The 14,665-nt window shown below is 34.6% G+C and overlaps 1 protein-coding gene across 10 annotated transcripts in view; it reads left to right on the top strand.

The window, feature by feature from the left end:
- The window catches only part of SENP6 (SUMO specific peptidase 6), a 118,093-nt gene that overhangs the window by 101,132 nt on the left and 2,296 nt on the right, over positions 1-14,665 (top strand). For all 10 annotated transcript variants that reach the window (XM_045803924.2, XM_045803909.2, XM_045803895.2 and 7 more), the window contains 6 exons: positions 37-129; positions 3,559-3,989; positions 9,385-9,488; positions 11,123-11,211; positions 12,771-12,839; positions 12,939-13,089. In XM_045803924.2, coding sequence (XP_045659880.1) covers positions 37-129; positions 3,559-3,989; positions 9,385-9,488; positions 11,123-11,211; positions 12,771-12,839; positions 12,939-13,089 — 937 coding nt within the window. The remainder of the gene's footprint in view (positions 1-36; positions 130-3,558; positions 3,990-9,384; positions 9,489-11,122; positions 11,212-12,770; positions 12,840-12,938; positions 13,090-14,665) is intronic.

The raw sequence follows: 14,665 nt of genomic DNA, 5'->3' as shown, positions 1-14,665 counted from the left end.
ATTACAGAAAGTGATAGTTAATCTCTTGTCTTATAGAATACAGCAAAAGCGACATGGGAGAGTAAAAACATGGACCCGGCATGTAGATATTTTTGAGAAGGATTTTATTTTTGTACCCCTTAATGAAGCGTGAGTAATAATTTTCTTTATGTAAATGTGAAGACTATTTTTAGAAAACGTGTTTATAAGTTGAAGAATTCATTTTTAAAGTTCTTTCTGAAATATGTTGTATATGTCTATATGCTGCTTATTTTATGAAATTAATACAGGTTTTTAGTAAATTTGTAAGATATTGAATTTTATAAACACTAGCAAGAGATCTTTCTAATTTGTTCTACTCATCAGTATAGAATAATGTCATTTTTAAAAAGTGGTACTGTGGTCTACCAAACATCCTAGAGAACAGACTTCTTTATGCAGAACAATGACTAGGTCACATAGATTTTGAATCTTTAGAAAACACTTCCACTCTTAACCAAAGGAAGAAAAGATGGCTAGATTTATATCACGTACTCAAATTGAAAACCATGCTGACTACTCTGAGCTATTTTCTAGGTAAATGGAGGTGGTTAAATATTTGTGTTCTCCCACAGAGACAAGAGAGGCATTTATATGTAGGATAGTATTATTATACAACTTAGACTTGACAGATTTTATATTTCATTTTTCTGTTCTCCTATGCCTTCCAGCCAAAAACGCCCAGGAATACACCTGTAATTGGACAACTTGGGTTTATTACTTGCATCAAGGGAGAACACACACCATGGGCAACCATGGAGCCTCTCAGTAAAAGTGTGTTTAAAAGTGCCTATAGGGGCACCTGGGTGGCTCAGTCGTTAAGCGTCTGCCTTCGGCTCAGGGCAGGATCCCAGAGTCCTGGGATCGAGCCCCACGTCGGGCTCCTCCGCTGGGAGCCTGCTTCTTCCTCTCCCACTCCCCCTGCTTGCGTTCCCTCTCTCGCTGGCTGTCTCTCTCTCTGTCAAATAAATAAAATCTTTAAAAAAAAAAAAGTGCCTATAAATAGTATTTGGGCTTTGGTCATTGGGGGAAGAGGTAAGGAAGCAGTTGTTTGCTTGGGTAAAGAAGTAGCATTTACCCATTTAACAAAAGGGAATATTTGGCCTTTTTTTGGTTGCATTGTGACTTTGTTTCTCTCTATTTAGACAAATTGAGAAATGTCCTTGCTTTGTCTCAATTTATCATGGTTGCAGAGTAAGTTTGTCTGGGGTTGGTATTCTATAAGATTGTTTATGTCAAATAAGCCTAGCTATGCTAGGCTAGCTTCTGAATGTGCTCTTTTTTTTCTTACTATGAAAAACAGATTTAATCAGGTTCTGTTTATTTAAAATCCTATGTTAATTGTAAGACCTGTGCTCTCTATTGAGCCCAGCCAAACATAGGTAGGCTAGGTCAAAACACTGGTTATAGCTATAAAGCCCAGCTTCTTGAGAGCTATATATTTAAGTCAAACATAGTGTCGTAACTTAAAACCAAGTTTAAAACTAATTCTTAATTTCTTCTTTATCCTCAAAAATAAGGTTTCTTGACAGTAATTTGTCATAAAGAGTAACATGTGAGCTGCCCACTTAGGTGAAAGGAAAGGTGTACATAGAGAGCTATTCGTCAGAAATGAATTATAAGAATGTAAGGTACACACTTAGCAGTAGAGGCACATTTGTCTTAGTGTATCTGCAGTAGATTGAAGCTATGATTAATGCTTCTAGTTACCTTGGTGATAGAGAATGAACAAAGATGTAGAGTCAGTAAAGGATTCTGCAACCGAAATATGCCCTTAGTAGGTGGAAGAACAGCCTCCACATCCTGAGGGCTCATTTTGTTTTGTTTTTTTTTTTGAAGAGCTAAAGCCACAAATAGTTCTATTCACTAATTATTTTAGATAGGCTGCTGTGTTTTTGCTGTTTCATTTTTAATTCTCTTGATAGTGGTAGTTTCTTAAACTTTAAAGTTTATAAGCTAATTGTTAAAAATTGATAAGGAAAAAATGTCAACATTTAGATCCAATCGATCTTAAGTGAAATTACTTGTTTTAGCCTCTTCTCCCACTGGTGGTTTAAGGTCAGTGTTAGCTGCTATTTAAAGGGATCATAAAAGCAAAATCCTGTCTCTTAGGGGTTGAAAATAACCTCAGATGTATCTGATTCAAGTTTCTCCTTTCAGCTAGGTAAAGAAAGAATTTTTCTTAGTTTTTAGGTGTATAACAAAAAATTTATGCCTTTTGTATGTTTGTCATAGCTAAGAAATGTTAAAAACTGTGATAGACTTAGGTTATACCTTTGGGTTGAGAACTATATTATACCATTTTAATCAGTTTTTAAAACGTGTTTTTTCACATTTAACTTTCCTGACGTTGAGCTGTGACTTACAGTCAGCCAAATCTTGGAATAAAGTGAGAAAGATGGTGTATTGCTCTTTCTGCTGACCAAGCCTGACCTAAGTCCATAAGATAGTGAGGGTTAATAAAGAACAGAAGAGAAGCATTCCTCCATCTGGCCTTTAAAATACTGAGTATTCACCCTTGTATTTATGCTATCTGATGAAGAGACAATTACTGTTTCTTCATATTACCTTGGAGGAATTTAACATTTTGTAAAAGTGAGAATATAGAATAACTTTTGTTCATGTCAAGATAATGCATTTTTTCACTCCTCAAACATCTATTGAATACCCTATTATATGACAAACACTGTACTCAGCTAATAAGTTCTCTGACATCTATAGCCTGTTCATTGTATCCTAGCATATAACATTGTCTAGGAAGTAGTAAGCCCCTAATAAAATTCCTCACTAGACTAATGAACATAAGCCAGTGTTAGCTGTACAGCTTTTTATTCATGTATTCTAACCTGTTACTGGAAACTGTGATACCTGAATTTAGCTATATCAGAAGCACCCACCTGATAGCTGGAACTCTACTAATACTGAAATTTTGTAATAATGCTTAAAATAGATATGTTATTTCATTTTAATGTATATATATCTCAATAAGCATAAGACAGAATTATTTAATATTTTCAACATTAAGCAATGCCTAACCTTATTCTTAAGAAAAACAGACAGAGGGTAAAAGTTTTTTAAAAGCTATATCTGTGCAATATTTAGAAAATGTTCAAAATTATACAATTTATTTAGACTTCTGAAAACATTTTAATCTTGAGGCTAGTTTTCTGTCCTTCGACATAAATAGGTTAAGGGGAAGGTAAATGGGAATGCTGAATTACAGTGATCTAATTTATATTTTCTTAAATTGACTAAAAATAAGAATGAATTTTTCATTCAAAAAGCAATAAAGGTTCAAAGATTTCCTTGCAAAAGTGAATGCAGGCTACATAATTCTAAAAAAAAAATACGTTGTTTTTGAATAGACATTATATATTAGTGATCATATAAACAAGTGGATTCATTTGAGAATTGAAAAAATTGGGTGTTTTTAATAAATTTGTTGGACAGAAGCTTTAGAAAAAATATTTTAGCTGATATCTATTGCCAAATATAATAAACTCTCATAATATATTCAGTAGTTTCATTTGTTTTTTACAGTGCACACTGGTTTTTGGCTGTTGTTTGTTTCCCTGGTTTGGAAAAACCAAAGTATGAACCTAATCCTCATTACCATGAAAATACAGTCATGCAAAAATGTTCAACTGTAGAGGACAGTTGTATTTCTTCTCCTTCAGCCAGTGAAATGGACAGTTGTTCACAAAACTCTTCTGCCAAGCCTGTAATTAAGAAGATGCTTAACAGAAAACATTGTGTAGCTGGAATTGATTCAAGTGCTGAACAGGAAGAAAGTGACCCTCATTATCGGAGAAACATAGGCAGTGTGAAATGTAGTCTGAAAAAAATAAATCATACTGCAAGTGAAAATGAAGACTTGAATAAAGGAGAATCTACATGCCAGAAAGTTGTTGATAGGACTAAAAGTGAAAATGGCCTACAGAATGAATATTTAAGTTCTATGCACCATACAGGTATGTTTCTGAATGTTTTGAAAGAATCAAGGAATTCAGAATAAATTGGATATTTATACATAGGATTAAGATATCAGAGCACACTTTTTTTTTAAAGTCAGATTTATTGAGATATGACTTATTTACAGTAACATTCACCTATTTTATAAGTATAGCTCAGTGAGCTTTGGTAAATGTGTACAGTCGTGTAATCCCTACAGTACAGTAATCAAGATTTAGAACTTTTCCATCACTCCAAAAAATTCCCTTGTGCCTTTCTACAACCCAAAGAAGGTTTTAAAATTGTAGTACAAGGTCTACATTTTTCATTTATAGCAACTTGGATTTATTCTTATTTCATAGGCAGTTTACTGTATTTGGCACAAACAGTAGTTGGACAGTCTTAGATCTTTAAGGCACATTAGTTCATTCTTCTCAATTTACAGATGGGCAAAAAGAGATCAAATAGAGTCAGAAATTAAAGGCTTTTCCCCCAAAATAGTTGACATTCAGATGAAAGGTTAGTTCTTTATTCTGCACTCTCTTTCATGTTTCAGTGGGAAGAAGGGCGCTAGTTCAACCTCTGCTTTTTTATTTCTGTTCAGTTCTGATGAATTGAATTTTTTCCCTTGAATCAGTTCCATATTTCTAGTACTTATTAGAGAATATCTAGTTTCTCTTCCAGTACTTAAATTCATATCAAATCAATTGTGTAATTTTCTCTCCATCCCAAAAGTAAAATAATCTACTTCATAAAATCCATAATATGCTATGACATGTGCCTTGCTTATTAAGCTGTGAATAAATCTAACACATTGCTTTGGTGGAAAAAAGTCAGAATAAGGCATAGAAGAAATTATGTAAATTCAGAAAGAACCTACCAAAATTAAGAATGCTGGCACACCTTGGTGGCTCAGTTGGTTAATCATTTGAGTCCTCGTTAGGCTCAAGTCATGGTCTTGTGGTTGTGGGTTCGAGCCCCACGTCAGCTTCCGTACTCAGTGTGGAGTCAGCTTCAGATTCTTCCTCCCTGTGCCCCTCCCTGCTCACGCCTCCTCTCTCTAAAATGAATAAATAAAATCTTAAAAGAAAATGAAGAATGCTGAACATATTCTTGGTACTTTTACCACCTTATTTTAGTAGCTCAGAAAGCTGTTGTTGAATTTTATAAAAGTATTTTTTATTTGTTTGACATACTTGCTGAATAAATCTGACATTAGCCCTAGAGTGATGAGCTTTGTGCCCTTTGGGAGGTATAAGATAAGCGGCAGAAGGGGGAAATTTAGCAGTTACAGCAAAAAAAAGTACATGTAACAGATAAATACTACTTTTCTAACTCACTTTTTAGCCTATTTATGTCATTATGCAGGAAATGGAATGAACATAGACAAAGTGGGTAATCAGCAAGTGCTGCCTGTATTTTCAGTTTTAGTATTTTAGTACTTGAGTAGAAAAAAAATACGAGGCAGTGAATAGTCATATTAAAGATTAATTACCATTTTGGCACTCTGAAGACTAAGCCTTCAAGGCAGTATGAATTTTTTCTCATTCCCTTGAAAATAAAGTCTTGCCAGTTAGCACATGAAAAGATGATGGACATCATTAGACGTAAGGGAAATGTAAATCAAAACCACAGTGAGATACTTCATATCACACCAGCATGGCTACAATCAAAAAGTCAGATACTAGCATGTATTGGTGAGGATGTGGAGAAATCAGAACCCTCATATATTATTAGTGGGAATGTAAAATGGTGCAGTTGCTTTCTTTGGAAGACAGTTTGATAGTTCCTCAAAAAATTAAATGTAGAGTTACAATATGACCCACTCCTACATATATGTCCAAGAGAAATAAAAACACACAAAAACTTGGGCATGAATGTTCATTGTATGTAGCATTGTAGTAGCCAAAATGTAGAAGCAACCCAAATGTTCATCAGCTGACAAATGGATAATCAATTAGTGATCTGCCTATCCAGTGGAATATTATTAGATCATAAAAAGAAGTGGAATACTGATACATGCTACAGCATTGATGAGTCTTGAAAATATTTTGAAAGTGGTCACAAAAAACCATATATTTCACAATTCCATTTGTATGAAATCTCCCAAACAGGAAAATCTATGGAATACGTTAGTGGCTGCTTAGGGCTAGTGTGGTGTGGCAGATAGGAGTATGGGGGAGGGAGGATGATATCTGAATGGTACAGGGTTTCCTCCTGAGGTTTTAAAATTTGCTCTGATGAGGGCGCCTGGGTGGAATAGTTGGCTAAGTGTCTGACTTTCGGTTTCAGCTCAGGTTGTAATCTCAGGGTCGTAAGATTGAGCCTGGCATCAGACTCCATGCTCAGTGCGGAGTCTACTTAAGACTGTCTCTCCCTCTACCTTTGCCCCTCCCCGTGCGCACTCTCTCTCTCTCCCTGTCTCTCAAATAAATAAATATTTAAAAATATAATAATTAAAAAATGAAATTTACTCTGATGATAGTTGCACATATGTGCAAATATAGAAAAACAACTGAATTGTACACTTTAAATGGGTGAATTATATGATATGTGAGTTATACTTCCATAGAACTGTTTTCTTTAAAGTTTCCCTTTGATCAGTAATCTCACACTATAATGTGAATTCAAATTAAAAATGAATTAAAGTTCATGACCTAAAGCAATGTGACAAAGCCTACAACCTCATATACACAAACCCCAGAAACTTCTAGGGGCCCTCTCCTTCAAATTAATGTTCTAGTTAAGTAGTATCCAGTTAAATTGAAGTAAATAATCCTCACAAATCCTAGTGGAGATCAAAGTAAAGAATCCTCTGTTTTACGAAGTTTGCTTTTTAGTATATGTTTATCCTTTTTTTTTTTTAACTATACTTTGTATATCTGTTTCTGTTTTGTTTTTAGGTTTTTAGTTTGTGTGCAACCATATCAACTCTGTCTTCCTTAAGGGAAATTAATTTACCTTTACTGGGTGTGATACATCGATATTTTCTGTTCTTTTTGATGCTTGTCTTAATCCAATGATGTTAGTGTCCCACAGTTTGAAAAGTAGTGCTCTAGTTGAGTCTGTATTTCTGTGCTTTCATCAGATGTTTCCAAGAGATCACTCACCCAGAAGCACATTAAGTAAGAGTGCTTTCTAGAGGTGCTTTTACTAACTACCTCAGAGAAGTTGGTTAAGTAGTCTGTCCTATATAAAATGATGGCATATTAAAAATTAGGGTAAGAGCTTATAAAAATTTCTGTGATGATGATTAATATCTCAGTAGTTGATTTCTGTTTTGCCTGGGAATATAATTGACAGGATTTAAACGAAGCATATTTTATTTTATTTCATTTTATTTTATTTTTATTTTATTTTTTTAAAGTAATCTCCACACCTAACATGGAGCCCAAATTTACAACCCCAAGATTAAGAGTTGCACGCTCCACTGACTGAGCTAGCGAGGTGCCCTTAAGCAAGGCATTTTAGATAGTTTTAATATAGTTTTAACTATCGAACGCCTAGAGTCACAAGTGTTGACTCCTGATGTGGTAAATAAGTGGGGATTGTATCTTACCATAGGATTAGGTTAAGGCCAACTGTAGGAAAATAATGTGTGGTATCAGGACTTTCATTTGCTAGTTTTTCAGTTGAGCACCATATGAAATAGTTGTCTTGCTATGGTACATGAAAAATGTATATGTTTTAAACTCTAGAATCACACTTGGCATCTTCACAGGATCTCACTTGGCATCTTCACAGGATCTCACTGTATGAGAAGCTCTTAGAAACTGGAACTGATTAAAAGAACAATTGAGTTATCATCTCTCACTGTACACCAGGACATTTGTTTACTGAATGAAAGAATTGACTACACTATTTAAATTATTTTTCTCCCATTTTTGAAATGCACATATATTTAATTTGTGTAAGGTTTATATTTATATTACACAGCTTCTGTAGATATGAATAATTGGCTGCTAAATAACTTAATTATAGTGGATTCTGAATTGCCTGAGGACTTGGACAGATTTTATTCAAATACAGGTATTTTAGCTTCAAACAAACATAAAAATACAGACTTTTTAAAAAAAATTGAAAAGGCTATTTTTCACTTAAAAGGATTTACCATAGTGCTTTATTATATATTTTAAATTGTATGTTTCCAGGCACAATATTTAGAGAGACAGACAGACATCTTTCTTTTCAGGAGCATATTTTATTTTGCTGTCTTCCCACCCCATCTTGCTTATATTAATATTTTTAATTCCCCTTTAATAACTTATACAAAAATAAACTTTATCCTGTCTAAAATACCTTAAAGTCATACTTTTTTAAGTGGAAAAGGTATACTCTTTAATAAACAGTTTACTAAATTTGGTATTAAAGTCCCTCAGTTTTCGTTATTTTCATGTAAACCTTATATTTCTTTGAAACATCATGTGTGATTAGCGTCTTCCAGCAAAACATTTTATTTCTAAGGATTTAGATTTTCTAAACTGACCTTTAAAAGTATCAATTTCAGATTTTTCTTATGAGTCATTTCATACTACCAGCATCTAAATTTGGCTTGGTTATTTTATTTTATTGAAAAGTCCGTGAATATAACAAAACATGAAGGAAAAATATACAGGGATGCCTTGGTAGCTCGGTCAGTTAAGCGTCCGACTCTTGATTTTGGCTTGGGTCGTGGTCTCAGGGTCATGAGATCGAGCCCCGTGTCGGGCTCTGCTCAGGGCATGGAGCCTGCTTAAGATTCTCTCTCTCCCTCTTTCTCTCCCCCTCCATTCTACTCTCTCTCTGAATAATAATAAAAAATAAATTTAAGAAAAAGAAGGAAAAATATACAGAGTTGGAGAACTCATCCATAGCTACTATCTTAACATCGTGATTATTTTCATTTTTGTATTTTTCTTTTTATTTGTCCAAAGCAAGCCTGTTTAACTTAATCATGTTTATTTTTTAATCTGTATTATATAATTTTTCACAGTTTTATAATTTTAATTTTAAAAATGTGTAATATTTTATGTTCTTTGATTAGCTAACTATTCCTATTATTGGACATTAGGTTATTTTTAGACTATTGTAGCCTCTGTTACTAAAGGTAACTAGCATACCTAGCACAAAAATGTTTTAATATACATACATGTATATGTCTATATCTATGTAACTATACATATATTTATAATATAATTGATAGCTAGTTTTAAATTTTAATGAATTTTAGGGTCTGAGTTGTAGAAGCAACTTTGTAATTGATATCGAATCCAGGTTTTTATTAGAAGTAAGTTATATTTGTGAAATTACATGTTAATGCAGATTTTATATCCATAATTATTATATAATTAATTACTAGCAGTAATTTTAACATCATATACTATAAGTTATGTGGATGCCCTTTTTTAAATTATATAATGTTTCTTATTGATGTAGATGGCTTAAGCAAAATTAGACTAAATTATAGTGATGAATCAACTGAAGGTAGCAAAATGCTTGAAGATGAACTCATCGACTTCTCAGAAGATCAAGATAACCAGGTAAAACCTAATGCTGGCAAAAATCTCCAATATTTAATCTAATTAAGTTTTTCTTTGGAGTCCTATAAGCATTTCCTTCTACTAGTAACTCGTGCCTTCTGAAGTTGGGTGTCATCTCAAAGCACAAACCTAAGTTTTTAATTCAGAAGTTCCCAAGATAAATGTATAGTGTTGTTGTTTTTTTTCTTTTAGGGTTTTTTTGTAGTTTTTGCCGTTGTGGACTAAACTAACATTACCTACCTCAGAAAAGTTTTAATACAAAATTGATTCTCCTACCTAAACCCAGCCGCTACCCCCACTAACCCTTTCTCTTCCTCTGTTAAAGCATTTATGGGTCATACTTAACCTTTGCTCTAACTTATTCAGGAGGCAAATGTAGATGTTTACGTGGTGCTTGAGCACAGCAAAATTATTATTTTTCCACATTTCAGTGATTCTTTTCTTCTATATCATGGCAGGAGCATATAATATTTAGTTAAAACTAACATAGGTAAATTCTCATATTTTCTTAGAGTTCCATTTGCTATAATAAATTTTACTTAAACCAAGAATAAAATATATTTTTAAAAATATTTTGACTTCAGTTAAAGAGAGCTTTATATTAAAAGAAAAGTTTATAAGAACCTTACAGCATTCCATTTCTTTAATCTCTGACCTTTTTTTGTGATGTCCCTTGCTGCACAATGTATGTCTAAGAAATACAGTTTTTCTCTGTAACTTATATAGGCATATATATGGATTACATTCAGGGTTTATAATGAGTACTGTTTTTATGCTCCTTTGGTTGTAACAGTTATATGAACTAGCTAAACTGTGTATTATTATTATTTCTGTTGTTGATTATTTCATTTATATGGTTGCCAGAAGCTTTCTAAGGAACAGGAAAAGCCTTGTTTTATATTCAAGATAATCTACAAATTAAGACACAGTGTCATTAAGTTGTCTTCTCTTAAGTGAAGTGCATATATGGTTCTCTCAAGGAGGTGTTTCCAAAAACCCTTTAAATATTTCTGATTGAAAAAACTATGTAAAAGAATAATAAATATGTCATTCATGTTCCTATTGTGAAACAGTTGTCTTAGCCAACAAACTAAGTTTTTGTAGAAATACCTAAAATCAGAACAGTAATATTTGAAGAAGAATCAGTGAGACTATATTCAGTCTTTAAAAATTTTTTTTACATTGAAAATAGATGTAACAATTTTTCATAGCCTTCCGATCATAGTTTCTTTTCATTAAAATGTCAGTGTTGTGGGGCTCCTGGGTGGCTCAGTCGTTAAGTGTCTGCCTTCGGCTTGGGTTGTGATCCCAGTGTTCTGGGATCCAGCGCCTCATCAGGCTCCCTGCTCAGCGGGAAGCCTGCTTCTCCTTCTCCCAATCCCCCTGCTTGTGTTCCCTCTCTCGCTGCCTCTCTGTCAAATAAATAAAGTTTTTAAAAAATAAAAATAAATGTCAGTGTTGTGACATTAGATAATTAGAATCGAGTGACCACATTTTCTCAAGTCTAATGACTATTAAATAGAAAAAAATTTACATATTTGCTACAAAGATTTTTATCATCAATAGTGCTATATTGTGAGGTTATTAATTATTTAGATTGTGTACCTTCACTACTAACAGGCTGTCTTTTATAGGATGATAGCAGTGATGATGGATTCCTTGCTGATGACAACTGCAATTCAGAAATAGGACAGTGGCATTTAAAGCCTACTGTCTGTAAACAGTAAGCATTAACTTTATATCTTGTATACTGCATGATAAATTTTATTTACATACCCTCATAGAATAAAACATAACTGGACACTTCTTATTTAAGCAAGTCCTTACAAGTCACAAACCTGTCATAAAGAACAGGAAAAACCCAGTTATGCCCAGTGTCCAGGGTTCAAGTTGGGGAGAATGGATAATCATTTCTCTATTTGAATATGAAGTAGAATCTTGCAAAAAACACTGGATTCTAGACTAATTTTTTTTTTTTTAAGTAATCTCTACACTAAATGTGGGGCTTGAACTCACAGCCCTGAGATCAAGAGTTGCATGCTGTACTGACTAAGCCTGCCAGGTCCCGCTAAACTAATTCTTCTGTATGATGGTTACCTGTTTTGTTATCTATAATAGGCTTTAGTTAAAAATGGGATTATTGGGGCGCCTGGGTGGCACAGCGGTTAAGCGTCTGCCTTCAGGGCGTGATCCCGGCATTGTGGGATCGAGCCCCACATCAGGCTCCTCCGCTATGAGCCTGCTTCTTCCCCTCCCACTCCCCCTGCTTGTGTTCCCTCTCTCGCTGGCTGTCTCCATCTCTGTCGAATAAATAAATAATATCTTTTAAAAAAATAAATGAATAAAATAAAAATGGGATTATTTCAGGGCATCTAGCTGGCTCAGTCAGGAGAGTGTGTGTGACTCTTGATATTGGGGTTGTGGATTTGGGTGTAGAGATTACTAAAAAATAAGTTTAAAAAAATGGAATTTTTTTCTACTTTGTATGGTCCCACTTCTGCTAATTTGGAATCTGGGGATGTTCAAATTTTCAGAATTATTTTGACTTTTTACCAGATTTTATTTTCTTTTAAGGAACCAACAGTAGAACTTTAGTGAAATACGTTCGTAATAAGATGTGGTTCAATTAATATTCTACAATTTGTTTTGTTTTTGTTTTTTAAAGATTTTATTTATTTGTCAGCAAGAAAGAGCACAAGCAGGGGGATTGGCAGACAGAGGGAGAAGCAGGCTCCCCACTGAGCAAGGAGCCAATGTGGGACTCGATCCCAGGACCCTGGGATCATGACCTGAGCTGAAGGCACATGCTTAACTGACCGAGCCACCCAGGCGTCCCTACAATTTGGTATTTAATACAACCATCGACATTTAGGTATTGTGTTAGGGTATATGTGTGTCTATAAGATTTATTTTTCCCCCAAGTTTTACTGAGGCAAGGGAATTTTGAATATTTTAAATTCTGTTGTTAGTGTTCATCTTTTTATGCCTTTTTAACATTGTAAAGTGTTGGGGCACCTGGGTGGCTCAGTGGGTTAAGTGGTTAAGCATCTGCCTTCGGCTCAGGTAATGATCCCAGGGTCCTGGGGTCGAGCCCTGCATTGGGCTCCCTTCTCAGCAAGGAGTCTGCTTCTTCCTTTCCCTCTGACCCTCCCCCCTGCTTGTGCTCTGCTCTCACACTCTGTCTCTCTCAAATAAATAAATAAATAAATAAATAAATAAATAAATAATCTTTAAAAGCAAAAACATTATAAAGTATTAACATTTGGTCATTTCACCCTGCAGACCTTGTATCCTGCTGATGGACTCACTTAGAGGCCCTTCTCGATCAAATGTTGTAAAAATTCTAAGAGAGTAAGTTCAAAACCATTATTTGTACTTTGTATTCTGGTGGGAATGAGGGACTGTGTTTATTTATGTATGTATATTCTTACTATATGTGCCTTATTGCAGGTATTTAGAGGTGGAATGGGAAGTTAAAAAAGGAAGCAAAAGAAGTTTTTCCAAAGATGTTATGAAAGGCTCTAATCCAAAAGTACCCCAGCAAAACAACTTCAGTGATTGTGGTGTATATGTGTTACAGTATGTAGAGAGCTTTTTTGAGGTGGGTTTCAGTATGTTGGATCTCATATAATAAATAATAACATAGTGTATAGTGACTTCTTAGACAACAAAGATGTGCACTGCATGGGTCCACTTCTATGTAGATTTTTTTAAATAAATACAGTACTATAAATGTATTTTCTTTCTTTGTGATTTTCATAATATTTTATTTTCTCTAGCGTACTTTATATAAGATACAATAATATTATATATAACATAAAAATATGTATTAATTGACTGTTTATGTTATTGGTAAGGATTCTGGTCAATAGTAGGCCATTACTAGGTAAGTTTTTCAGGCATCAAAAGTTCTATGTGGATTTTAGTCTTCACAGGGTCAGCACCCCAAATCCCCACATTGTTCATGGGTCAGTTGTATTTGACCTTATATTAATGTAAAAAACCACAATAAGGAAATACTTTAAAGAGTTTGAAAAACATTTCAAAATTTTTTCAGGGAGCAGAAACTCCCAAATTGGAGAAATTTTAAAGCATAAAAAGACTATTTGTAGTTTATCAAATCCAAGGTTTGTTGAGTTCTTTCTCATCACTCTGATCAACTCTCTCTCTCCACTAGCTCTTCCCATCTTAAGAAGCCTCTCCCTCTTCCCGCCTCTTTATGGATATATTTATGGAGAAGTATTTATATTCACTGTCTTTATTTCCACAGGTCCTGCTTGTTTCTCAAATCTCTGTACTCTGGGTTTACTCTCATCCTTATACTGAAATTGTTACCAACCTCCCATCCTTGATTGAAATTGTTACCAACTACCAACCAACTACCTACCATCCTTATATTGAAATTGTTACCAACCAGCACCATTTGACACTGTTGAACATTTCTTCTTCATAATGCTTTCTTCCTTTGACTCGGGTATAATACCATACCTGTCTTGGATATTTTTTATAATTATCTTGACTCCTGTGGCACCTGGGTGACTCAGTCAGTTAAGTGTCTGCCTTCTGCTTAGGTCGTGATCCTGGGGTCCTGGGATCGAGCCCCATGTCAGGCTCCCTGTTCAGCAGGGAGCTTGCTTCTCCCTCTGCGCCTCCCCACTGCCCATGCTCGTGCTCTCACACACTCTCTCTCTCAAATAATAAAATCTTTAAATAAAAAAATAACTCCGCTGTCTTCAAAAAAAATTATCTTTTTTTTTTTTTTTTAAGATTTTATTTATTTATTCATTCGACAGAGATAGAGACAGCCAGCGAGAGAGGGAACACAAGCAGGGGGAGTGGGAGAGGAAGAAGCAGGCTCATAGCGGAAGAGCCTGATGTGGGGCTCGATCCCAGAACGCCGGGATCACGCCCTGAGCCGAAGGCAGACGCTCAACCGCTGTGCCACCCAGGCGCCCCCCCAAAAAATTATCTTGACTTCTTCCTCTTCTTCATCCATCACCAGTATAGTGCTCAGTCCTGTGAATTCTGTCACTTAATTTTATATACGTTCAATTCTTTATTCCTGCTGTCACTTTCTAAGCCCAGTACACTGGTATCACCATTCTGAATTGCTGCACCAGTCTCTAATCGTGCTGCCTTTTATTTTTCACAGTTGTTTTCCAGAAACTGAAATCTAA

Source organism: Ursus americanus, chromosome 29, assembly GCF_024610735.1.
Source record: "Ursus americanus isolate L20-20 chromosome 29, mUrsAme1.1.p, whole genome shotgun sequence".
NCBI lineage: Eukaryota > Metazoa > Chordata > Mammalia > Carnivora > Ursidae > Ursus > Ursus americanus.
This window is presented reverse-complemented; position numbering and strand designations above follow the sequence as displayed.